Source organism: Chelonoidis abingdonii, chromosome 7 (assembly GCF_003597395.2).
Source record: "Chelonoidis abingdonii isolate Lonesome George chromosome 7, CheloAbing_2.0, whole genome shotgun sequence".
NCBI classification, from domain to species: domain Eukaryota; kingdom Metazoa; phylum Chordata; order Testudines; family Testudinidae; genus Chelonoidis; species Chelonoidis abingdonii.
The window spans coordinates 97242394-97268071 of record NC_133775.1 but is presented as its reverse complement, the minus strand read 5'-3'; the positions used below and the strand labels follow the sequence as shown (position 1 = coordinate 97268071).

General features: G+C 43.2%; 1 protein-coding gene across 11 annotated transcripts in view; it reads right to left on the bottom strand.

The window, feature by feature from the left end:
• The window catches only part of RAPGEF6 (Rap guanine nucleotide exchange factor 6), a 245444-nt gene extending 220036 nt beyond the window's left edge, over positions 1-25408 (bottom strand). For 5 of the 11 annotated variants that reach the window (XM_075068129.1, XM_032769146.2, XM_032769145.2 and 2 more), the window contains exon 1: positions 23681-25407. In XM_075068129.1, coding sequence (XP_074924230.1) covers positions 23681-23749 — 69 coding nt within the window. In that variant the 5' untranslated portion in view covers positions 23750-25407. Of the gene's footprint in view, positions 1-23680 lie in introns of all 11 variants that reach the window. The other 6 variants (XM_032769149.2, XM_032769151.2, XM_032769152.2 and 3 more) reach the window with 3 other exon arrangements.
• Positions 25409-25678: the final 270 nt, after the last annotated feature.

Genomic DNA, 25678 nt, shown 5'->3' with positions numbered 1-25678 from the left:
CTCCAGAAATGCAAGAGCTGGCTCCAAAACAGCTACAAAAACAGGCCAAATGTTCAATTACTGACCGTGAACTAAGACGACGACAGTTCAATTTTAAGTTTTCAAGGAGAAGTTTTGTTTTTTAAAGAGCAGTTTAATTAAAAACACCTTATCAGGATTTCTTAATTGAACTGCTGGCTATACAAGTGGTATAAGGTTTTGCTTCTGGAATACTGTTCTATTTCTTATAGGTAGAGAGGGCTGTACAATCTGGATAGCTTCCATCTCAGGAGAAGAAGAACCCAATCTTCTAGCCAGCCCATCCCCTGCCTAGATTAGGCAGGAGGGTATTAAACTAGCAAAAGTTTAACAGGAAGAGGAGCTGTGTAAAGGAGGAACAAATGAGCACTATGTACAGAATCAAGATGTTGAGAATAAAATTAACCAAGTTCAAGGGACATGGAAAGACGACATTCTTTACTTTCTTAAACACCAGTGCTAGGAGTTTGGGTAATAAGAATTGGAGTTGCTCCTTCATAAGCATAAATTCGTCCTCGTTGGTATTACTGACACCCGATGACTGAAATGCTAAAATCACTGGTTATAAAAGACGGTTACTCACCTTTGTAACTGTTGTTCTTCGAGATGTGTTGCTCATATTCATTCCAAGTAGGTGTGCGCGCGCGCCACTTGCACGTTCGTCGGAAGAACTTTCCCCTAGCAACACCCGGCGGGTCGGCAGGCGCCCCCTGGCGTGGCGCCTTTGCAGCACCGTATATATCAGACACCAGGCCGCTCCTCAGTTCCTTCTTGCCGCTTACTCCGACAGTGGGAAGGAGGGCGGGTGTGGAAGATAAGACACATCTCGAAGAACAACAGTTACAAAGGAGTAACCATCTTTTCTTTCGAGTGCTCTCAATTCATTCTGAGTAGTGAATCCCAAGCCTTACCTAGGCGGTGGGGTCGGAGTTGGAGACTGTCGAATGTAAACAGCCAAGCCAAGAGCTGCATCGTCCCTGGACTGCGCGCACCAAGGCGTAATGGGCAGGAACGTGTCACGGACGACACATGCGTGCACGACATATGTCTTGTATAGGCACACGGGCTAGGAAGGCAAGCAGGAAGCTGCGCTCTCGGTGGAATGTGCACTACTCGTCCTGGAGAGGTGTGGCTAAAGCGTAGCACGTTTTAACAGCAGCACCAGGATGAATAGTTTGAGAGAGACAGGGTGACCTTCATCCTGTCCGCAACGCATAAAAGTTGGGAGTCTTTCGGAAAGGTCTGGTGCGTTAATGTAGAACGCCAGCGCTCTGCGAACATCAAGTGAATGTAGGCTCTGCTCCCTGCGGGATCGTGAGGTTTAGGATAAAACACTGGAGGAATATGTCCTGGTAAGATGAGAAGGGGAGACCACTTTGGCAGGAGAGCGGGAGCGGGCGCAGGCTGCACCTTTCCTTGTGGAATATCATGTAAGGTGGGTCTGCGACAAGAGCGCGAAGCTCAGAGACTCCCGGCCGATGTAATGGCACACAGGAACGCCACCTTCCACCGATAGAACAGGAGAGAGCAGGTCGCCAAGGGTTCAAAGGGAGGCCATCAGTTTTAGAGAACCAGACTGAGGTCCAGGAGGGCGGGACGCAGACTGGGGATACAGGCACTCCAAGCCCTTGAGGAACTAGAGACCATGCAGGTAGGAGAGAGGAGGAAGGGCCGTTCTCCTGGATGGACTGAAGAAATGACAGCTAGGTGGACTCGCAAGGGACGAGTGCGAGGCCCTGCGTTGTAAGGTGCCAATACCCACTTGGATGGGAGCACTGTTGGTGATACGCCTTGCGATTGACACCAGCAAGAGAAGCTCTTCCATTTCGCCAGGTAGGTAGCCCTGGTTGCAGGCTTCCTGCTTCCAGGAGCACCTGCTGCAGACTGGGGTAGACACAGCGCAGCTCCGCAGAGCTCAGCCAGCCAGGAAACCACGCCGTCAGGTGAGGGACTGGAGGTCGGGATGGAGAAGCCTGCCGTGGTCTTGAGATATTAAAGTCCTGATGTAGCGGCAGGAGAACCGGACTGGCTACGGACAGGTCTAGCAGTGCGTGGTGTACCAGTTGCTGTGAGGCCACGCCTGCGGCGATGAGAATTACCCAAGCCTTGTCCCTGCGCAGCTTTACCAGACTTTGTGACAAGGGAAGCGGGAAGGCATTAGAGTGGGTCGACCAGGACAGAAGGAATGCGTCCGAGATCGATCCGCGGCAAACTGCGGAAGAAGCAGAACCTGGGGCACTTTCGGTGGTGCGGGAGGCGAAGAGGTCGATCCGGGGAAACCCCCCACTCCGGAAAAGAGAATGGGCTATGTCCGGACGAAGGGACCACTCGGGCAAGAAGGACCGTGCTGAGATGGTCCGCCAATACGTTCTGGACTCCTGGGGGAAGGAGGCCACACAGATCCAGCGCGTGGGCTATACAAAATTCCCAGAGTGCGATAGCCTCCTGACAAAGAGGGAGAGAATGGTCCTCCCTGTTGTTTATATAGTGCATCGCGGTGTTGTCCATGAGCACAAACGGCAAACGTCCTGCGCAGGTGAGGGAGAAAGGCCTGACGAGGCGGAGCGGACGCTCGCAGTCTCGGACAATTATGCAGTGAGAGCTCCTGAGACGACCAGAGAGACCCTGTGGTTCGGCGAGACCCATGTGAGCCCCCAGCCCAGGAGATGCATCTGTTGTCAGGGACAAGGATGGTTGCCTGGGATGGAACGGCATCGCCGCACATACCAGGGAGGGCCTTGCCACCAGCGGAGGGAGCAGCAAAACGGTCGTGTGGGAGAGTGACAACGATGTCCATGCTGTCCCTCCGAGGTCGATAAACGGAAGCCAAACCAATTTGCAGGGGCGAAGGCGGGCTTGGCGTTCTTGGTGACAAGGTGCAGGCCGCATGGTGACCGAGCAGGCTCAGACAAACCGGCCGAATGTCGGGAATGCGAGTAGGCCTCTATGTAGAGACTATCGCCTGGAACCGGCAGGGGTGGAAGCGAGGCTGTCGCGAAGATGGAGTCTAAGAGAGCTCCTATGAAGTCTATCCTCTGCGTTGGACGAGGATGGACTTGTCGAAATTGATCAAGAGCCCGAGAGTTTCGACCAGCTCTGTTATGACCGCTAGTGTATGTGGGCGACCTGACCTCTGAAGACCCCAAACAAGCCATCGCCGGTAGGGAAGACCACATGCCTCGTCGACGAGGAAATGCGGCCACTACCCGCATATCATTGTGTAAACCCGCGGGGCAAGGAAAAGGCCGAAGGCAGGACTGTGAATTAAAGTGGCGTCCCGTACCACAAAGCGAAGAAAACGTCTGTGTGGTGGTAGATTGAAACATGAAAGTAGGTGTCCTTCATGTCGAGAGCAGCGAACCAGTCCCCGGGTCCAGGGACGGATAATAGACCCCAAGACATCATGCGGAACTTCAACTTCTTCAGAAGGCGCTGAGTCCGCGGAGGTCTAGGATGGTAGGAGGAGACCCCCTTTGACTGGGATTAAAAATATAGTGGGTAAAACCCTCTCCTCGAATCTTGAGGCACCTCCTCTATGGCTCCGATTTCGAGAAGCGTGAGAACCTCCTGTTACAGGGAGATCGGAGAGGGTCCCTGAAGAGGGAGGAGGGAGGGTGGGGGAGGGAGGAGGCGAAATAAACGGAGGTGGTAGCCAAACTCCACCGTGCGCCAGAACCAAACGATCCGAAGTTAATGGCCACGCCGGGAGGAAGGGAGAAAGGCGGGTTTGAAAAAAGGAAAGGAGACCGAAAGGGACTGGTGCTCTGCTCTCAACCGCACCTTCAAAAATTTGTTTAGTCCCTGGCGGCTGTTTGGCGGAAACCATTATTTTGTCCCCTGGGAACCAGACTGACATCTCCGGTTCACAGGCCCCGTCGTCTATAAAGTCTTGAGGGGGCGTGTGGGGTAGGCGGCGCGGAACTGCACACGGAAGGACCTTCTTTGGGTCTGGGCGTGTGCATGCCTAAGGAGCGATGATAATGTGGTTGTCCTTTAGCTTTGGAGACGTGGGTCCGTCTTCTCCGAAAGAGGCCCTGTCCCTCGAATGGGAGGTCCTGGATCTGTGTTGCAGTTCTGGAGGCAATCGCGGACACCTGCAACCAACGAATCTCCTCAATTTATCCTGCCGCGACGGTTCTAGCCGTGAATCTGCGCCGTGCGGGAGCCTGCAGGTATGTCTGGAGATCTTTTTGCCCTCCTCCAGCAGCTCTGGAACTCCGGACGGGAATCTAGCGGACCAGCTCAGTGAATTTGGCCATGGATGCAGGTGTTATAAATTTGTTCTACTGAGGAGGCCTGTTTGGTGCAACCCGCAACTGCAGACCCCTGCGGAGTACACTTTGCGTCCCAGTAGGTCCATGCGTTTAAGCCTCCCACGATTTGGGGCGGGGGCTGGCTGGCCATGGCGCTCCCTCTCGTTGACGGATCTACAACCAGGAGCATGGAGGAGGATGGGTGGTAGAGTACTGGTACCTTTCAGAGGGCACCAGGTACTTCCTCTCCACGCCCCTGGCCGTTGGAAGATAGACGCCGGAGACTCAGCATATTTGTGTCCGTTCTTGCTTGGATGGAGCATTGAAGAGGCAGAGCGAGCCCAGTGTCGGGGCATCTGAAGACAGAATTCCACGACCTGCTCCTCGCACCTGCGACTCCTCCACCGCAGGTTAATGCCTCAACGCTAGCGCGGCGGAGAGTCCTGGTGGCGCGTAGTCGATGGGGGGCGTGCCCGAAGTTGAAGTGCCCGCCACCGCCTCTCCAGCGAGGAGGACGACGAAGAACCGGGGACCACAGGTTCCTCCTCAGTTCTTGCTCCTAAGGGGGGGCCGTTTGTTGGCAGTTTCAGTCTGGTCGCCGTAGGTGTCATCCTCTGGCGTGGGCCGCTGATAGAGCGCTCCCGGATCCGAATGGGTGGAAGTCGCAGGCGGGATGCCACAATGGTCACCTTGGTTTGATGATAGAGGCCAAGGTGTCCGAGAGAACCACTGAGGCGCCTGTCCCAGACCCTGGTCTCTCTGGTTCCACATACCCATAGAGAGCGCTGTCCGGGCAAGAGAACCCGAGGGGTGCCGTGACGGCCAAGGTGGAGCAGATGGTCCGGGGGACTGTGTACCCGACCTCGGCGTTGTATTGGCGAACAGTGCGGGAGTCTACCGGGTGCCGGACCTGAGCAACGGGACCTGCGACCAGACACGGTGTCGGGTTCAGCGAGTCGACGGAGCGGGACCTGCGACCACCTGGGTCCCGGGAGGTAGATCGGCGATACGACGGTGAGAGGGCTCCGTCGGGATCGCGTGCCGGAGGGTAGACCGTCGAGATGAGTACGGTCCAGGTGACTAGAGACCGGTGCCGCGTATACGACCGGCGCCAAGAGAGAAGCGCGTGCAGGACTGCGAGCGGCGGTGTGTGACGGAGACCGGCAGTGGAGCGGGAGCGTGCCGTGATCTCGATCTCGACCGTGCTGCCCACTTCTCCGAGGGACATCGGTCGAAAAATACCGGCTTCCCCGTAGACGAGGATTACCCGCACCGTGGTGCGGCGGGTTGAGGCGGGAGGTTCAGTCAGCGCTATCAATTCCCTCTGCCGTCGCAAAGGGTTTCCGGCATAGTGGAACAGCAACGCTCGACAGGACACGCGCGTGGAGCTGTCTGGCCCGGACCCAAGCTCGCCTGTGCGCGGATCGGACGTGCTGGAGACCGTGTCGAGCACAGATGGCGGTGCGGACGGCAGGCGTTTTCCATGCTCAGACTGCAGTGCTGTAGCTGCAGCGCAGGAGCTCTGGACTTTTCGCCTCAACGAGAGGGCGGTGCCAGCTGACTTCTGCAACCGGAGACTGTTGGCGCCTTAGCGTGTTTTGGCATTAGCGGCCGTCCGTCGCCGTGCGACTTGCGGACGGTTTGCTCGTGGCTGTCGCGTCGTGCGGAGCTGCCGGGTCATATGTGGCCTCTAAGAGCTCTAGACGCGATGCCCGCCTTTTTTGTCCTTGTTCGAAAGGACGTTAAGATTTTGCACTTGTCCGTCAGGTGGGATCCCCAGGCACTTCAGGCAATGATCGTGGGGTCTCACCGTTGGCATCGGCCGGCGGCAGCCAAGCACTATTGATAGCCGGAGAGCCAGGCAGAGCCGGGTCCCGGGGGGTTAGGAGGATGAAAGCATACACCTCTAACTAAACCTATATACAAAATTACACTAACTACTACTATTAAAGACTAAGAATTAACACTAACTACAACTATAAGTATAAACTAGAGAAAAACAGGTTGAAAGCTAGGGAAGTGGAGGTCAGCAAGCCGCACTCCACTGTTCCAACGACCGACACGGGCGGTAAGAAGGAACTGAGGAGCGGCTGGGTCGGCAGGGGCATATATACGGTGCTGCAAAGGCACAACGCCAGGGGGCGCCTGCCGACCCGCCAGGTGTTGCTAGGGGAAAATTCTTCCGACGAACGTGCACGCGGCGCGCGCACACCTCCTTGGAATGAATATGAGCAAGCACTCGAAGAAGAACCTATTTGGGAAGGTCTGCGTGGGCAAAAAGGGAAGGGGAGTGGTACTCTGTCAAAAATAGCATCATCAGTCTCCAAGTCACAGAGCTCAGAAATAAGTGCTCTTTAATGCTTATGGACCAATGTTGAAAGCACAAGATGACATTCTAGTTCATACCCGTTGCACATCACCAAACTATGCCAAAGAACAGGTTGATAGTCTCCTTAAGCACTTACCTCACTTGTAAGTAAAAGAAAATAATCATTGGGGACCTTCAATATGAGATATGAAATTTCCACAATGTGCCACTAATACTAAAACACTCTTGGAAATGCCAAACAATTATAGATGATAATTTTCTAACTCAAGAAGTGTTGTATCCAAGATAGGGGAATGACCTCAACCTGACTGAAAGTGCAACTGATCACAGAAAGAAGTTAGTGGTTGCTGAGGTGCAAGTGATCATGATTTGACCCAAATCAGCTAGAAGAAAGATTTTAAACAGAAAAACTTGACTGAGAATTGGGAACTATTTAAAAGCCTTTTATTTGATCCCAAACAAGCCACAATCAAGAAAGAAAGCTAACAATGGTATTGATCCATTACTAGATTGAAATTTCAGGACTGTCAATAATAATGCAGAAGTATTCAATATATTTCTGTTCCTATTTGAGAAAGAGCCAGATGATTTATTCATACCAAAGAATGATTAAATACTCTCCATTCCACTAGTAACTCAGGAAGATGTTAAACAGCAGCTACTAAAATTAGACATGTTTAAATCAGCAGGTCCAGATAACTTGTATCCTTGCGTTTTAAAAGAAATGGCTGAAGAGCTCTCTGGACCATTAATGTTCATTTTCAACAAGTGTTTGAACACTGGAAAGTTTCAGAAGCCTGGAAGAAAGATAGCGTGTGCCAGTATTTACAAAGGGTAAAACAGGATGACTCTGTTAATTATAGGCCTATAAGCCTAATACCAATCCTAGGCAAAATAATGGAACTGCTGATAAAATAGAGTAGATCTTTACTCAACTAGTAAAGAATTAAAGGAGGATTATACAGTTAATGCCAATTAATATGGGCTTTTGGAAAATATCTTTTGTCGAACTAAATGGTAATTTAATCAAAAATATCAAGTTTGATTGATAAAGATAAACAACACTGATGTACTTCTATAAATCATGGTACTACATGACATTTTGATTAAGAAACTAGAACAAAACAATACAAAATCCACATGGCACACTTTCAATGGATTAAAAACTGGCTAACTGTAGATCTCAAAATGCAATTGTAAATAGGGAATCATCATGGAGCAGATGTGCTCCTTTCCCATATTGCAGAAATCAGTTCTTAGCGCTACACTTTTTACCATTTTTTAATCAACGACCTGAAAGAAAACAAAATCATTACTGATAAAGTTTGCAGACAACACCAAAACTGGGGGACTAGTAAATAATGAAGAGAACAAGTCACTGATTGCTCTATAACAATCTCCTGGTTAACTAGGTGCAAGCAAACATGTGTTTCAGTATAGCTAGATGTAAGATCAAACATCTAGGAAGAAAAAAATGCAGGTCGTACTCATTATCCTGGGAAGCAATGACTCTGAGGGGAAAAAAAAGAAAACAAAACAAAACACTTGGATGTCATGCGATAAGATGAACACGAGTTCCCAGTGCAATGCTGTGGCCAAAAGGGTTAATGCAGTTATTGGATGTATAAATAGGAGAATATCAAGTAGGAATAGGTAAAGCTCTGCAAATCTGCAGCTATCCGCTTTATATCAACGGATATCTGCATCCATGCTTGCAGATAACGGATCAGATACGGATACAAATTTTGAATCTGTGCAGGTCTCTAGGAATAGTAGCCTGGCATGTGGAGTCTCAAATACAAGCTGCTATGTGATCTACTAAAGTGAGACAGACTCAAAGTTTTGGCCAAGTGTAAATTTTTGAAATGCAAAATCTTTTGATGAAGGTCGATTTTGGCTGACACAGAGTCCAATTTTGCACCTATAAATACAATTAATGGAGTAGGAGTGAAAACATTTGTCCTGATCGATCTCAATGCCTAGTCAGGAACACGGTTGAAAGACCATATCAGCATCTCAGGTGATTTGTTGGAAGAATGCCCCCAAAACAACCAACCATTGTTTCCACATGGCACAGTGCTGTTTTCCTCTGTATCAGTTCCTATTCCAATACAAGGTACTTTTACAACTTCTGCAGACAATCACTTCTGAAGCAGCAGCAGATTGCTCAGGAGGATGCATATCAGATATGCAGCTCGGTACCAAAGGAAACAAACAAAATTTAAGCTTTTGCCAACAAGCACTACATGAAACTTATTAACTATAAAACTATTTAACTAAAGCCTAAACCTAATCTAACATTGAACAGGGAAGCAAATGGATGCTGTGTAGTTCTATACTGCCAAGGGAGGCAAGAATGAAACAGGTGGCAGCTGGGCTGTTCTGTTCTTTATACCCTCTGGAGGGAGGCATGAGAACATACAGGGCATATGCACAGCCCCAATGGATGGCACTGGCTAAAAGATTCTGTGTTCATGCACATGGGGTGCATATATCCACACTAGAATCTATGCAGATAAATGCTCTAAGAACAGCTTTGGGTTAACCACCAATTTATTTTTTCTTAGAATATGCCTGGCAGAACTCTACTTCTTGGGGAGCACTGTAATAGAAACATAACATTTCTTATGACATCACATCCTGTTGTCTCTCTTTAGTTGTAGTAAAAGTTGACACTGAGACCATCCTTACACCCACTATTAGGAGCCTATGAAACAGATTTGTTAAAAATAGATGTTATGGAAAAATTGTTTCTCTCCTATACACACAGCCTATTTAAAAAGATATTTTGATCTACAACATCAGAGGTGGACAAACTACGGCCTACGGGGCAGATCCAACCTGTCAGGGCTTTGGATCTGGCCTGCAGGATTGTTACTCCTATGGCACCGCAGGTCCCGTGCCGCTGCTGGAAGCGTCCGGCACCACATCCCTGCGGCCCCAGGGAACCCGTAGCCAATGGGAGCTTCGGGGGAGGTACCCGCAGGCAAGGGCAGTGCGCGGAGCCCTCTGCCACCCCCCAACCTCCAGGGGCTGCAGGGACATGGTGCCGGCCGCCTCCAGGAGCAGTGCGGGGCCAGGGCAAGCAGGGAGGTCGCCTTAGCCCCGCTGCCACCCCGGAGCAGGGAGCCCACCTAAGCCCCGCTGCCACCCCGGAGCCGCTCCAGGTAAGCAGCGCCAGGCCAGAGCCCGCATCCTGAACCCCTCCTGCATCCCACACCCCAACCCCCTGTCCTGAGACTCCTGCTGCAACCCTGCTCACCTTAACCCCCTGCCCTGAGCCCCCTGCTGCACCACAACCCCCTGCCACACCCCTCCTACACCATAACCCCCTGCTGAGCCCCCTGCCACACCACCTAAACCCTAACCCCCTGTCTGAGCCCACTTGTACACCTCACATCCCTCCTGCGCCCCAAACCCTTGCCCTGAGCCCCTTCCTGCACACCACACCTCAACCCCAGCTGTACATTCATGGCCCTGCATGCAATTTCCTCACCCAGATGTGGCCCTCAGGCCAGAAAGTTTGCCCACCCCTGTACTACATAAATAAGGAAATATTTCCTTTATTAAAAAACAGTGATAAATTTATAATACATTTTTATTCAGAATACATAAAGGGACTGTGATTCCACTTTTCTGTGAGGAATTAACCCCCTCCCCAACACCAAATCTCTGTTCAGACTTCAGAGACAAGGACGGGACAAAAAAAAAAAAGACGACAGTTCCTTTCATTTGGCAACAGATCCAAATGCCAAGAGTATTTGACATTCACGCTCACCTCTATCACACCTTCCCCTACCCTTTTTCTACAACTTCCATGTCTCCACAATGTTCTCTTAGTATGGTTGTTCATGAAGCCTTTGACTTATCTTTTGCAGTATAGGTTAACATTTCTGCAAAGAAATTTCTAACTAAAAAACACTATGTAATATTTGAAATTCTACTCACAATTAGTAAACTAACCAAAAAGCATCCAGCAATTTAAGACTATAAATTGGGAAATAAAGAAATAGCAAAATGTAAATAAAGTCTGAATTAATTTTTAACAGAAATTTTAAAAATGTAACAAATGATTTCTTTTTCTCTACCTTGGAAGCCTGGCTGTTGCATTTGTGACCTGATCGTTTCCATAAGTGATGGTGCCATAGAGTACTATAAATATGATAAAATAAAGTACCATAAACAATTTAAGAAGTCAGAAGTTATCCTGGATTTTCACTCTTCAAGAAGAGTAACTAGAAGCCAGGGTAGGACTAGATTTCTTATAGCAATAGACTTTACCTGCTGCCATATAGGAGAAAGGGTTTAAAGTTCTTCACATACACCTTCTGCCTCTCAAAAGCCAAAAAGGCAGTGCCTCACCAGTAAACCTTCCAGCCAGAAACCAGGGCTGTAATGCAATATCTCACTGCTGTACGTTTAGAACCTAGCTTGGGAGAAGGTTGGGAGCTGAAGGGGCCAAAAGGCTATAGAATTATTTGGAACTCTGACATTCAAGAGTAGTTTATGACAAAATGATTAAGAATCCAAGTGAGGTTGTAAAGATTTTCATTAAACCAATGTATTTAGTTTAATATTTGTTTTTTGGAACACCTATGTATATCAAATATATCCAACTTTCCGGTTTCTAAAAGAAACTATACCTGTTAACTTAGAAATATAATAGACATACTCTAATGTGCTAATACAAAAAAGATAAAAATAGAGTTTAAAAAAAACTGAACCACCACCTTCTAGCAGAAGGGACAACTTCTGTCAAATGAAAGGTTCATCTGCACAGAAGTGTCAGATTTAAAAACTGTAAAACATATTTCAAGAATTCTGGAGTCTGTCAATTATCTCACACTATGCACAGCAATCTTGGCAACTACTCTTGAATAGATTTAGAAAAATCATCATACTGTTTATGTTTAGAAACAAAGGGAAATTGCCTTGAATACATTACAACAACTGCTCATTAGAAAGTAAATGATCATCCAAAAAAAAAATATATATATATATATATATATCAAACAATATCAAGGCAAATCCTCATTTACAATGGAAATACTCAAACTCTATACCAAGTGCACGCATGCTCCAACACTTTGAAAAGTAAATGCTGCATTGCACTTCTGCTGTTTAAAAAGGCTTTCATAAAGTTATCAAATCACAACTTAAATATAAGACTATTTACATAGAAAACCATAGTAATACCTTCAAAAAATGAAATTTTGCATCAGTATGCTTCAGCAGGAAATCACTTATGTTTTCAAGTTTTTTTGCACAGCTACACAACCATTTTCCACCAGGTTCAATGATACTAATATTAATTTTAAAGAAAGCAAATGCATCCCATTGATACATAGTTTTTAATCAATTTTACGGCATGTGAGAGACTCAATCTAGAACAAAGAGAGGAGATTTCCACACAAATCTATAATGTATTTATGGGCACCTTCCAGATAAAAATCTAAAAAAAACCAGTAAGTCATGCAAACCTAGTTGCAGTGGTGTTACCTGGGGTCAGAGTAATTTTTCACTGATTGCCTATTGAAATTGGAGCTTAAAATTTACAGAGTTTTGTCTGTAAAAAATAAACTAACTTTTGCTTTAAGCAAATTTCCTCACTGTGCAAAAATGGAATCAGGCAATGCAATGAATTAGATATTTCTTTCATAAGTAAAAAACCACAATAGACTATAGTTTAAAATACAAACTCTTGAATTCCATTACAGATTGGATGTAGAACTGCTGGAAGCAGTGAGAGTGGCTAACTTGCAACACTTCTCACACTAGTCATTTTTATTAATATTGCTTCTTCTCACACTTGCTTATTTAAAAAAATTTAATTTATCTACACATTATTTTGTTGGCACTCAACAGAATATATACCTTAAAGAACACTAAGGCAGAAACTTTTTGGGCATTAAAAGCTACAAGACTATGCATGCAGCAATCTGTCCACTTATTTCCTGTGATCAAACCACATAATTACTCACCATCTAATTTTAATGAATCATACTTGGAAATTATGTTCAGCGGAGAAGCAAGCATGGAAGAATACAATGCTTTTTACCTTGTCTTCTGTAGCTTAGTGACTCACGAAGTATCAATCCTGAAAATGCTACAAATAATACACACACACACACTGCTGTTGTTAGAGTTACTAATGCACAGTAATTTGAGGCCTTCTCACACAAACAATCCTGTATACCTGCAGGCTTTCCAGTGCATGAAGGAATCAGTGTAATGGTGATGTGAGAGGAGCAGAGGGAGTAGGATGCTGAGAGGCATGCTCACCAACTCATTCTAGCTGACACTGTGGAGTGAGCTGCAAATGTAAAGGGAATTCGACTTCTCCTATGGGTCATCTACAGAGTCTGACAAGTCTCTACTCTTCTAGAAGATAAAATAGCGCTTTCAGATCCTATGTATAAAATCAAAGAGCATTTATCACAGTGGTGGAAGTATTATCTCTATTTTTCTGCTGGTTTGTGGGCAAAAGGTAAAGAAATTCTATGCTGCAACATCAAAAGAAAAAAGTTAAAAACCCACCAATTCTGACCCTGTGTTCACATTTGTTTAGTTTACACAAATTCTTGTGCCTTCTGTGGGGCCATGACTGATAGCTGTAGAATTGCCTCTGAATCCTAGTAGGCAAAAAAGCAGGAATCCATGTGAGGAAGAATCATGGAAATGCAACTGAAGAGAAGTTTGAGATGCTTTTGTGATTCTGTAAGGACTGCATGTTAATACATCACAACATCTCAACAATCATGAAAAGTTATTTTTGAAGGAATTCAATTTTCCTGGAAAGAAAAGCTAAGTTTCTAACCAATAAATAAGTCTTGTTCAGGATTCTGTTGCAACGGGGATGGGAAAACTCCCAGAACTGTGACGATGAGAATTCTCTAAGCAGCGTTCTTGTGTTACCAGTACCAACTTCGGTTATAGATAAAGACTGCTGAAAGTCTAATTTACTTTAAGAGTTTATGGTACTGGTTTACTTTTGGCATTTCAGCACTTACACTTTCAAGCTGGAAGTGGGCAGTTTTTCCTCTGGTTTTCACACACATTTTATAGTTTGGGTTCACACCACTGTAGGAGTTTCTTTTTTTTTTTTAATTTAAGAACATTGTTTTTAAAAAGCACACTATTTCTATTTAAGTTGCCTCTTCCCTTCTCCAATCTCTGAATTTTGTTTAAAAACAGCTTCTAAATGGAAGAAGTTCACATGGAGACTTGTGCAATATGTATTTTTAAAACAATCTTGGGGCATGCTTCATGTAGCAGCTTCAAAATTCTCAATACTGCTTACTCATACTTGTTTAAGGTGCTAATATAGAAAATAACTTTGGTAGACAACTGAAAATTAAACAACATGTACTTGTCCATGACAGTTCCCTAAACCACTAAGTTTACAGTACTTAAACAACTAAAGCCCCCAATCCTGCAAGCTGTTCTATAAAGGTGGAACTGTATACCTGAATAAAGCCCAACTAAAGTCAGTGGGACTGCACGGACATAGAGATCTCATGTTTTGAACAGTTTATGGTACAGGAGCCTAAACAGAAAAAAAAGAGAGAGAACTGGAGTATTCCCTACTTCTGTGAATCACAAGCAAAAAACCCTGTAGATATTTCCATGCAGGCCACAGCAGAAGAACAGCCAAAATACACACTTACATTTATGAATATTGTACTTGTCCAAGACTCACAAAAATATTACAGGCGTATGTCTCTGAACTAAATTAATCCAATGGTGAATGTTAGGAAGCCTTCCAAACTATTCATTCAAAAATAGTGCTCAGTGAACAGTCAATGTCGCAAAATATAGCGATCACTATCGTAGTTAAAGTTCCATCATCAAGCCATTACAAATTTTGTATTTGAAGACAAACTTTAATTGTGGGTTAAACATAACATACAGTATGTTCTAAGCTCAATTACACTTCAGTTGATTTTAAAATAGTTTCACTTATAAATAATAGGTGACTAAGTGTAATTAGTGCTGATATTAATAATTTCAAATACTTTGTTACAGATAAATAGAAAAAGGCCCTATTTAACAATTATTCTTTAGAGCTTTTGGACTGGAACATGAAAAAAGACATTTTCATACTTTAAACTGAGTAAAAGGCAATTGAGCATATACAGTACTTGAATAGTCATTCTCAGCTTTGCATACTATTCTAGTGTGTCCTTCAGAAAGTGTTATTCCATCAGTCTTTCCAAAGTAAGAATGCAAAAGGAAGAACATTTTAATACATGTCAAGTATAGAGATGATTTTCAAATCCAGAGATCAGCTTAAGGTGGGGGAGGAGGGGAAATCACGATATTGGATGGATCAAGCAACTGGTAATGCAGTATGGAGTCAGTTTTGAATTCCAAACATTTTTGTTTAGTGTCTAATTCTGGACACTAAACAAAAGCCACTGCTAACCAATATTCACAAAATGGTCTCCCTATTTTATCCTAGAAATTCTAATGGACAAGAGTCACATAATCCACCATAATGAGCACCTTTGCTGGCCATCTCAGAAAACTCATGGAATGAATGGGCCATGGAAACTGAACTGCTGTGAGGAATATTGGAAAGGCAATTGCACTGTCCATGATGTGCCACTTAATTATTTATACTACAGTAGCATCTAGAGGCCCAAGCTGAGATTGGGGCCCCTTTGTGCTAGGCAACTGTACAAACACATGGCAAGAGAGAATTGCTTACCCAAAGATCTTACAAATGAATTAGGATTAGGACAGGAGGAAAAACAGAGGCACAGACAAGTCAAGTTGTAATATATCAGGTTAGTGGCAGAGGCAGGAACAGCATCTGGTTTCCTGAGCCCGTCTAATGTCCTATTGACTATTAGACTATACTTCAGCCTCTAGGGTTGCCAATGTAGCACTACTTATGGGCATTAAATTCCCTTACTGTATTTAGTTGAGACAGAGCAAGAGAAAATGAAGCTAAGGAAGAATCTCTTTGATTTTATTGGTTAAAGCCAGACGCTGACTGTGTATCATTAAATTCCCAGAGGTGTCCCATTCAGTAGCCAACAATGTTTTCCCCATATACCTAAGTCTCCCCATGGCAAGCCTTAAAAGCTTTGTCAGTCACTAATTTCAAGATGTGCCAAGACAGTCTCAGTTCTCTCTTCATACGATCATCCTGAGCTCGTTTACTAGACTGCTCCTAAACCTGACACCTACAGTTGTATATTGTACCAATGGTAATTTGATACAATAAATCTAGGAATTTAAGGGTGCTAAGGAATTTGTTCTTTTTCAGAGTTGGCATTAATGTTAGTTTTTCTACTTACATTCAGAATACAGAGCAACTGCATAGTGGACAAAGCACAGGAACTCCCAAGCTTTTTTCCCAAAATTCAGCTACTAGATCACCATGTCACCTTGAGTAAAACATTTGAATTTTCTGCTTTTATTTCTCCCATGACATAGCATGGAGATAATACTGTTACCCCTTCTGACTCATGCATTTCACCATAGATTCAGGATCTTGTAAGTTATTCCAATGAGGAGAAATTGGTCATGAGCTCAGGTGTTCCTTTGACGCAATTATGTTTATTTCAGAAGAATGTACAAACCCCTTCAGCTTCTCTTCCAAAGTCCTTTTTCCCTTTGGCAAACTTTCTCTAGTCTTTCTGAATTCACAGGCATTGGGATTTTCCAATTAAGGGAATGTTCAGTCTCTGAGTTTTCATTTAAGAGCATTGATAGGGGTCTGGCTTATTTATGGTGGTTACATATGGTTAATACAGCTAAACAATGGGTCAGAGTTTATCTTCAATTCTTCCCTCCGGAGATCAGCTTGAATCTGGTCTGGTGAGTCCTTGTGGGCGGTGGAAGTTTACAAGCTGTCTTCCTCTCAGCAACTCTGTTGCAAGAGTCAGCTAACTCTGAGGCACAGCAGTATTCTGACTAGTTGCCACTCCTTCCTGTAACAAGTTCTCCCTTTTAAGCTTGTTTCTTCTATGCAGAGCAGGCTCTGCAGGTGTACCTATTTAGTGCCAAAGATGCTCATTAGCCTTCTCCTGATTGGGATGGTGGAAAGCCCCATCACAGTTCTGTTTCTCTGAACACAAGCAGGAATCAAATAATAAGAGCTTCTTTTCTCACTGATGTAAGCCCCTTCAAGGCAGCACTCAGCCCTAAAAGCTCTGCTTTCTAGGCTTTTCTCAGGGCTACACTCCTCATGTTTTACTAACATCCCTCAGAAAAAGATAAAAGTATTTATTATTTCAAGACTAGATATGAGCAGTAGTGCTTACGTCTGTGTGACTCCAAAGATCAATTATTGCCATTCTCTGCTCTGATAATCTGTTCATGGTATAAAACTATGCTGCCAGGTATTTATTAATAGCAAACTGTCAATATATCACTCCCTGTTAGCAATCTCTTTCTTGAATTACTGATAAGCTATACATTGATTACAAAATTTGTTTTCAAAGGTCCAAGTATGCAGCCTTGGAAGTTACCAAATGGATATCCGTCTGAACAGATTTAATCTCTGGAAAACTGCAGTCAGTGCTGTTAATTTGTATTAGTTATGAAACCTTTTGGTTGCAGGCTCATAGGCTTTCAAGTTAAAAGCCAATTAAACATAAAATCATTTTGAATTTAAACACTCCCAACATAATGAAGTGTATAGAGACAGAGAGAGAGTTTGGCATTTTAAAGGTTTTTCTTAATAGAGAGTGTAATGAAAAGAAGGATGCATCTTCATCAATTTCAGTGTTAAATTTGGGTTAATATTGATTATAAAGTGTACCAGCCAGAAAGATGTTAAAGAAGCATTAAAAAAAAAATGTTGTGTCAGAATTTTGTGCAGTAACTTCTAGTGGGCCAAATCATGGACTCAGCTCTCAGCCTCAAGAAACAGGCTGGATGGTGGGGGGGAGCAGATATGTCAAGAAATTCAGCTTGTCTATACCAGGAAATTGAGTAGCGTAGTTATAAGGGAATAACCTTTCAAAGCAGTGTAAAGATTCCAGTTATAGTGACCACATGTAACAGTTATTCTTACTATACCTGTGCTAGTCAATTTCCCTGTGTAGACAAACCCTTAGGCATGTGCTTAACTTTGGGTACTATGAGTAGTCCCATTGATAAGCGTGTACCTGAGTATCTGCAGGTTCAGGATTCAGAACTGGTCATATTACTACTTGTGTGGGGACTAGCTACCTCCTGATATGGCAAGTTTACCTTTGTAGTAGGTTCCCAAAATATATTTTAAATGCCAGCTTCTATGATTAAGACTACCAAAATATCACAGCTACAATATGTTGCATCCAGAAGTGAGATATTTTTGCACTAAATTACTACCACCCTTCTTTCAGTTTGAGACCAAAATTCTCATTTCCATAAAAAAGGTTTTAAAAAGACAGATTAGAATTGGCACATCATGCTCTAACAAGAAGAGGGCAAAGCAAGACATAAGAGTAATAAATAAATAAATAAATAAAAGTCAGGAATCACATTTCCCTCATGAGGCCCAGATACTAACATTAGAATTTTTATTAAATACAAACCAGAATCTGTAATTTAAGTTAACACAAAAGGTTTCTTTTTAGTTTTAAGACATTTGTGAATGTCCAATACTATTTGCAGAGATTCAGATATTAAATAGCTTTTTAACATATACCCTGTTAACCGCAGTATAGCCATATAGCTTTCAAATAAAGTACTAAAAAAATGGATTTTAACAAATACTACTCCCATATTTCACCTCCTGAGCTTACCAAAAATTAATAGAGGCATGAAAAAACTACTTTAAAATACCAGTTATTTCTAGAAACAAGAAGCAGATGTTCTCTATTTGTCTCAGCTGTGCTGCAGTACAACAGAGTCTCTGTTATGCTGCCAGCAGTAATTTATATTTATTTATTTATTACAGCCATTTTATAGTGCCCATCACTGTAGTGTCTGGGTACACTAAAGTATCTGGGTATGCTGTACATGATTCAGATTAATGCAAAAATATTTCTTATGAGCAGATTACAGTGTGATTTTTTTCCTTCCATGGTCTTAAAAAAAAAAAAAAAAAAAAAAAAAAAAAAAAGGGGGGGGGGAGGGAAGAAGAAGAAGAAAAACAGGGTTTGTTTCCAAATAATAGGAGTACTAATATCAACCTCGCCTCAAAAAAAAAAAAAAAAAAAAAAAAAAAAAAATACTGAAACAGAACATAGTACAAAAGGAGTCATATCACATGCTTTTAAATTACAAAACTAGTCTAAATCTCCAAAGGCAAATTAAGACCAATCTGCCATTATAGAGAAATCCATAACAAGAACAAAGTCATCCAAGAATCTGTGCAAAAAGAGGGAACAAGATCCATTGGAAAGAAGACAGTGAGAGCAAGGAAGGCTATTAGCATAAGTCACCTCATATTTAAGTTAATATTTTATCCTGCCAGCTCAGACATTATCTTTAGCCATTAAGCAACTCTCCATCTACACAACACCATCACCACAGCTTTTGTATGGATCAGACAAGGTATTCAGGGACTCAAACAAGTAAGAGACCTTTAATGATGCTCCTTACATTAATGTAAAAACACTCACATAACCTCAATTTGTTTGAACAAATGACAATTCCTTCATTTAAAATATCCTCAAACCACACTGTTCAATATATACATTAGTAACACATGTAAAATATATACATATATGTTACATTGAAGAGCTAAGGCACTATAGGAAAGTACACCAAATACAATCTCCTCTGGTTGTAAAAGTTAAGGGTTCTACATGTATAAACATTCCCCTATTTAACACCAAGCTATCAGCAAGATCACCTTGCCTCGAGTATTAGAAGAACAGCAAATCCTTCCCTCAAGTTCTTTTATATACTCATATTTCAGAACATTAAAGTTTTTATATTTATTTAAAATACTGTAAAGTAAATGTTTGTCTATTACAGACAAGGCTTTGTCAATGAACTGTCAGGTATCAGGGGCAAGATGGTTTCAATAACAAATCAAACTGAATATCTGTCCCCATGACAATAAACTGTGTCACAATGCAAATAAGCTTCTGTGCTTAATCATTCCGTGACAACTCAGTGACGGATCACTCTTGGTCACATAACTTTCCCATCTTAGTCAAAACATAGGCTAAAACAAGGTTCCAAGTAATATCTCATGTTCAGTAAAGTAAATCTAGGAATAGATTTTTAAAAGATTTTCCACAAGACAGAAAAAGCAGCAGCCTGCTTTGCTTCATACATGCAAATATTGACATGAATATGGGATAAGTGGTCCATACTATGTTTAGGTTGGCAATACAAGCATGAGAAAGAGAGGAGAGAAAAGAATACCTTAGTATAACAGAACCACCAATACAAAGTATCTCCAGCAGATCATCAAAATAATTACTAATTTGATCTCTCAAAAGCAGATTATAATGTTTTTCACAAGGAAATTAAAAATATGAATTTATAAAGTACCTACTGAAACAGGAATCAAGTGTCTACATGTTAGTACACAAGTGACGTATATTAGACAATTAACAAGAATTGGAATGTTACCACAAGAATAAAATCTTGTTCCAGCACAGAGATTTACAGTCACAAGAATTCGCACTATCAGGAATGAAAACCTTGATCATGAGTTGAACACAATATGTCTCTACTATGCGACATCATCATAACAACAATAAGTTCTTGAAGTAGAGTAAGTTATATACACTTCACTAAAAACAGTAAAAAATGTTTTTCTATTCACAAAAATATAAGAACAGTAACTCTATGGCAAAATTGCTAATTATCTTAATTTGGATAGTAAAGCCACTCAGGCATGAAAATTAACAAGCAGATTTGTTGTCTGTTAGATATGAGTTTTCCAAAGAGATTTTTCTGTATCAGTAATACCACTTATGATACAGGAGATTAGGTGCTAACAAATGAGGCTTCAATCCTGCAATGTGGGCAGGCAGACAATGCATTTAATTTCAAATTCTGGGCCTAAGAGAGAAATAGTTACACTGTAACTTCGATTTTTTTAAAAAATATTGACTAAAAACCCTATCAAGTTTAAATTTGGCAGCAATATTTTTTTGAAAAACAAGTTCTTATAAAATCAAGCCTAACAGAAGTGCTTCAACAATTTTAAAAAATTCTATGAAATCTGTTATTTAAAAAATGTGTACTGTTCAAAACACCAGCACTATCCCACTAAGAAAGTGAAATAGATTTAACTGATTTTCATTGTCAATGCTGAGGGACATGAAAAATATAAAGAACATAGACCCCAGTCTTGCAAAGATTTAAGCACACTTTAAGAATGAGTAGTCCCATTATGAAACAAGTGTATAAATCTTTACAAGATTAAGGTCAGTGACAAATTAACTAGTTGGGTATTTGTTTCTTTTACTTTTTAAATCACACCACCAAACCCTTTACCTGCTCATAGCTCTATTGTAATCAATGAGGATCCATAGAGGCCAGCCCAAAAGGAGGATCAGGCCCTTGGCATACTTACAGAATATGACTTTTAATTCAACAAGATTAATGTCATGTTTAGGTTAGTTTAAATTTGTGTTTTTAGAAACACATTATTCAAGATGCTTTTATACACTGCCCCAGAGAGTTCTGTAATAATCAGTGGTATCAAAAAAAAATAAATCTTGGGCTGAATATAAAATAATATTTCAAATATTTCACTCTAGTACTGCAAGAAAAATAGTATTTACACCTTGCAGCAAAAGTCTGAAGCATTAAGTGCTCCCGGAAACAAACCCATGAAGCAACACGGCATGGCATATCAACTCATTTATTGTAAACAGGACCATTCAATGTAGATGCCTGCCCCGGGATGCTAGAACTAGGTCTAAAACATAAAAATGGTCATACTAGGGCAGAACAAGGGTCAATCTAGCCCAGTACCCTGTCTTCTGACAGTGGGCAATGCCAGATGCTTCAAAGGGAATGAAAAGAACAGAGAGATTATCAAGTGATCCATCCCCTGTTGACTAGTCCCAGCATCAGAGACATCCAGAGAAAGGGGTTACATTCCAGACCATTCTGGCCAATTACCAGGTATGGACCTATATTCTGTGACCTTATCTAATTCTTTTTTGAACCCAGTTGTAGTTTTGCCCTTCACAACATCCCCTGGAAACAAGTTCCAGAGGTTGATAGTGTGTACTTCCGTTAGTTTGTTTTAAGCTTGCTGCCTATTAATTTCACTGTATGACCCTTGGTTCTTGTGTTAAATGAAAGGGTAAATAACCCTTCCTTATTCATTTTCTTCACACAATTAATAATCTTATAGACCTCCATCATATCCTCCTTTAGTTGTCTCTTCTCCAATCTGAACAGTCTCAGTCTTTTTAATTTCTCCTTATATGGAAGCTATTCCATATCCTTAATCATTTTTGTTGCCCTTCTCTGTACCTTTTTCCAATTATAATGTCTTTATTGAGATAGGGTGACCAGAGATGCACAAAGTATTCAAGGTGTGAGTGTCTCAGGATTTAGATAGCGGCATTATGATATTTACTGTCTTATTTATCTATCCCTTCATAATAGTTCCTAACATTGTTAATTTTTTTGATTACTCCTGCACATTGAGCAAACGTTTTCACAGAACTCTCTACAAAAGTCTCCAAAATCTCTTTCTTGAGCAACAACTTGGGGAGTTATCCTCATCATTTTGTAGCTATAGTTGGGATTATGTTTTCCAATATGTATTATTTTGCATTTCTCAACATTGAATTTCATACACCATTTTGTTGCTCAGTCACCCTGTCTTGTGAGATCCTTTTGCAACTTTTCATAGTCTGCTTTGGACTTAACTATCTTGAGAAATTTTGTATAATCTGCAAACTCTGCCACCTCACTGTACACCCATTTTCCAGGTCATTTATGAATATATTGAACACTGGTCCCAGTACAGATCCATGGAGGTCATCTAATGCTGCAAATTGTGAATGGAAGAAGGCAGGAGAACAACAAAGGATTAGAGCAAGAAAAAAAAAGTGACTGACCTAGCAGACTAACCAAAAAAAAAACAAACAAAACATCCTATCCCTTACAGACAGTGCCTCACCATTAATTCTGACACCACGAAGCAGGAGGTGGGGGAGGGCAGTAAGAGGAGAATAAATCTCTCAATGAAAGGTAAATATAAAAATTGGAAGGATACACAAGTCTTTTAAAATGCATTAATCCTATTTTTAATCACTGTCCCAGCTCAACACATTTCTAAAATGATCTCTGTATCAGTACTTTTTATGTAGTTTTGATAATTAGCTCACAGAGATCAGGCAGGACATTTCACTTTCCATGAAGTATCAAGGGAGAACAGATGTTTCCCCATCTCAGAAGGATTCGAACATGGGACTGAAGTGAATCTTTTCATACTGCTCTTCAACTGTTGATCACATAGTAATTGCAGTAAGGCAAAAAAGCAATGTAAGCAAACAAACCAAATCTCTCACTAATAAACAAAAGGTGTCAAAAATACATTCCATGGTGGAAATTAACATTCCATAATGCTGCTCTTCTACAACGTGCTGATCCCCAAAATATGGTTGATTAGAAGCTAATCATTTTATTGGAACTCACTGTTTTAATGTAAATAGTCCTGCAAATTTCTACTCTGCCACTCCCGGGGGTAAGTTTCTTTTCAATAGGCATACAAAAACTTTTTTTTTTTTTAAATCTGCATTATGGTGTTGGTGAGTAGATTATGTCTGGTCTAGTAATTTGTCATGACAGTTTTGCAAGACTGAAATAGGTATAATTTTTAAATGATGCACATCAGCCCCAAGCTCTATTTATCCCAATTAATTATTCTGCTATCCATTTTGAAAATCATGATTTCACAAGTGCCCTGTGTCTCCTAAATGCATTACATGCTGCTCAGTTTGAAAGGCCCTATTTCCGCACCCCCCACAAAAAAGTACTCACAGTGGGAGGAATATTTTCTGCTCATAAAAAAGCATCAGTCCATGAGTGTCAGCACTGCAATTTTCACAAATGAAAAAAATATACCACGGAACTGCTGATCTGTCTAGTAACATAGAGGAAAACTCAAGCAAAGAAACAAGTGAAAAGCAAATTAAAAATGCATTACCTCTTGAGTCCTTTCTGATGGTTTTTTTCGCAAAGCCTGTTTAATCTTGGGATCCACAGGGGAGGTCATTCTACTACTTTAATTCTCCAGTTATGAATTCCACAAAAATAGCTTATTACTGGGGGGGGGGGGGGAGAGATGAAGTGATCCCTTCCAGGTCAAAAGGAAAGCAATGGAAACTTCAAGTCTAGATTTTGTTGTAAGCTTCTTTTTCAACCCCCCTTCATTCCTCACTGAATTTGGATGTAAACTTTGTGCTGATCTTTTCAGCAGTCCAATGAAATCAGCAATCTGGCAAATAATAGATTTCCTCAATTAGATGGAGCTCAGTTCCTCTGGTGCATTTCCCCTTTGCTTCTGCAGCTTCCAAAGGGTGGAAACAAACATCCAAAATTTCCTTTCATCTCTCATGACATTCAGAAAAATCTTTGTGCAAAAAAAGTAAAATGATGAAACAATAGCAGCAAAAATTTCTTCAGTCACCCAAAACGATAATCCAGGAGATGGGCAAATCGCATCACTCCATCAAACTCAGTAAGGGGGAGGGTTGATTTTCAGAGAGATTGTGGGTGGTGGTTATTGATTTTTGGAAGGAGGACCAGTTGAGTGGCTTGGTGCATAGGTTCTTGGGGTTGGGGCTATTAGGGACAGGATCTAGGTTTTGGAAGAAATAAGGTCAAATTTGGGTGTAACATGGGTTTAAGGAATATTTGGTATTTAGGAAGTGAAGGGGGGAAGTGAAGGAAGACAGGATTAGAGGAAGTGGTGAGTGGAGTCAGGTTAAAGGAAAAACATGGGGGAGTGGCTGGGCCACTCTGGGGTGGATTTGAATGGCAAGGGTTGGAGAAGTGGGGTGAATTGGGGACAAAGAGCTTCCGGGGGGAGGTTCAAAGAGAAGTGGACTGGAAGGATCCAGGAATTGGGGGAGGTCAATGATCAGGGGCAGGTGAGTCTGGGAAGGAGGGAGGTTCAAGAAAGGATCAATCGGGGGGTGGGGGGGTTAGTGAATAGAGGCCAGTCAGTCGGGAGAAGCAGGGTGCCAGTGATTATGGGCCAGTCACGGGTGGCGGCGGCCCGCGATGAAAAGCCGAGACGTCCGTGCCTGGGGGCCAGGGTCACAGACAAGGGGCCAGGAGGGTGTCAGGGACGAGGGGCCAGGGTCGCTCGGGGAGGGCCATGCGGAGGCGCCGGGGAGCTGCCAGTCGCGGCGCGGGGGTCTGGGGCTCAGGGAAGCGGGATCCGTGGTGGGACGGGGGAGGCCTGTGTCAGGGCGTTGCAGGGGGTTCCCGCTTCCCCCTAGTTGCTCACCAGGCGGCAGGCTCCCGCTCGGGGCTCCGGGCTCCCAGCTCAGCGGCAGCACATGGGGAAGACGGAGGCAGCAGCCACATGCTCCCCGCAGGCGACCCGGCTCCCCATGCCCGGAGACGCCTGGCAGCGTCCCAGCCCCTCCGGCGCCGGCGAACGTGAGGCGAAGTCTCGGGACGCGGGCGGGCTGCGTGGAAGTTACCGGCCGGAGTTGGTCTCCCTCAGCCAGCCTGCCCGCAGGAGCCCTGGCTGACTGTGAGTCTCCTTCGGTCCGATGAAGAAGGTGTGCGGGCGGGCGATTAGTGTCGCGCGCGGGGAAGAACCCAGACCATCCTCCGGGGCATACAGACGTCCTACTGAGGATTCACCCTAACACGCCCCGGACGCAGTTTCCCCTGCCGTGTACCTCGATTGGAAATCTGGCCCCGACAAAAACTAGTGAAAGCGGGCGCTTAACACTCTGTATTAGCGAGAAGGGTGGAGGCAAGGGGGCAGACCCCGGCGTGCGGAAGGGGCGGTGATTGGGCGTGGTGGCGCCAGGTTCCGCCCTATCCCGGAGATTGAAGGAGGAGCTGAGATTCAAAGCTCCAACTGGCAACATCGCGAGGGTTGATACTCAAGGAGGAAGGGGTGTGCGCATGCGCAGTTGGAAAGAGTTAACGGGCGGGGCGGTGTTTTACGCTGACTCTATAG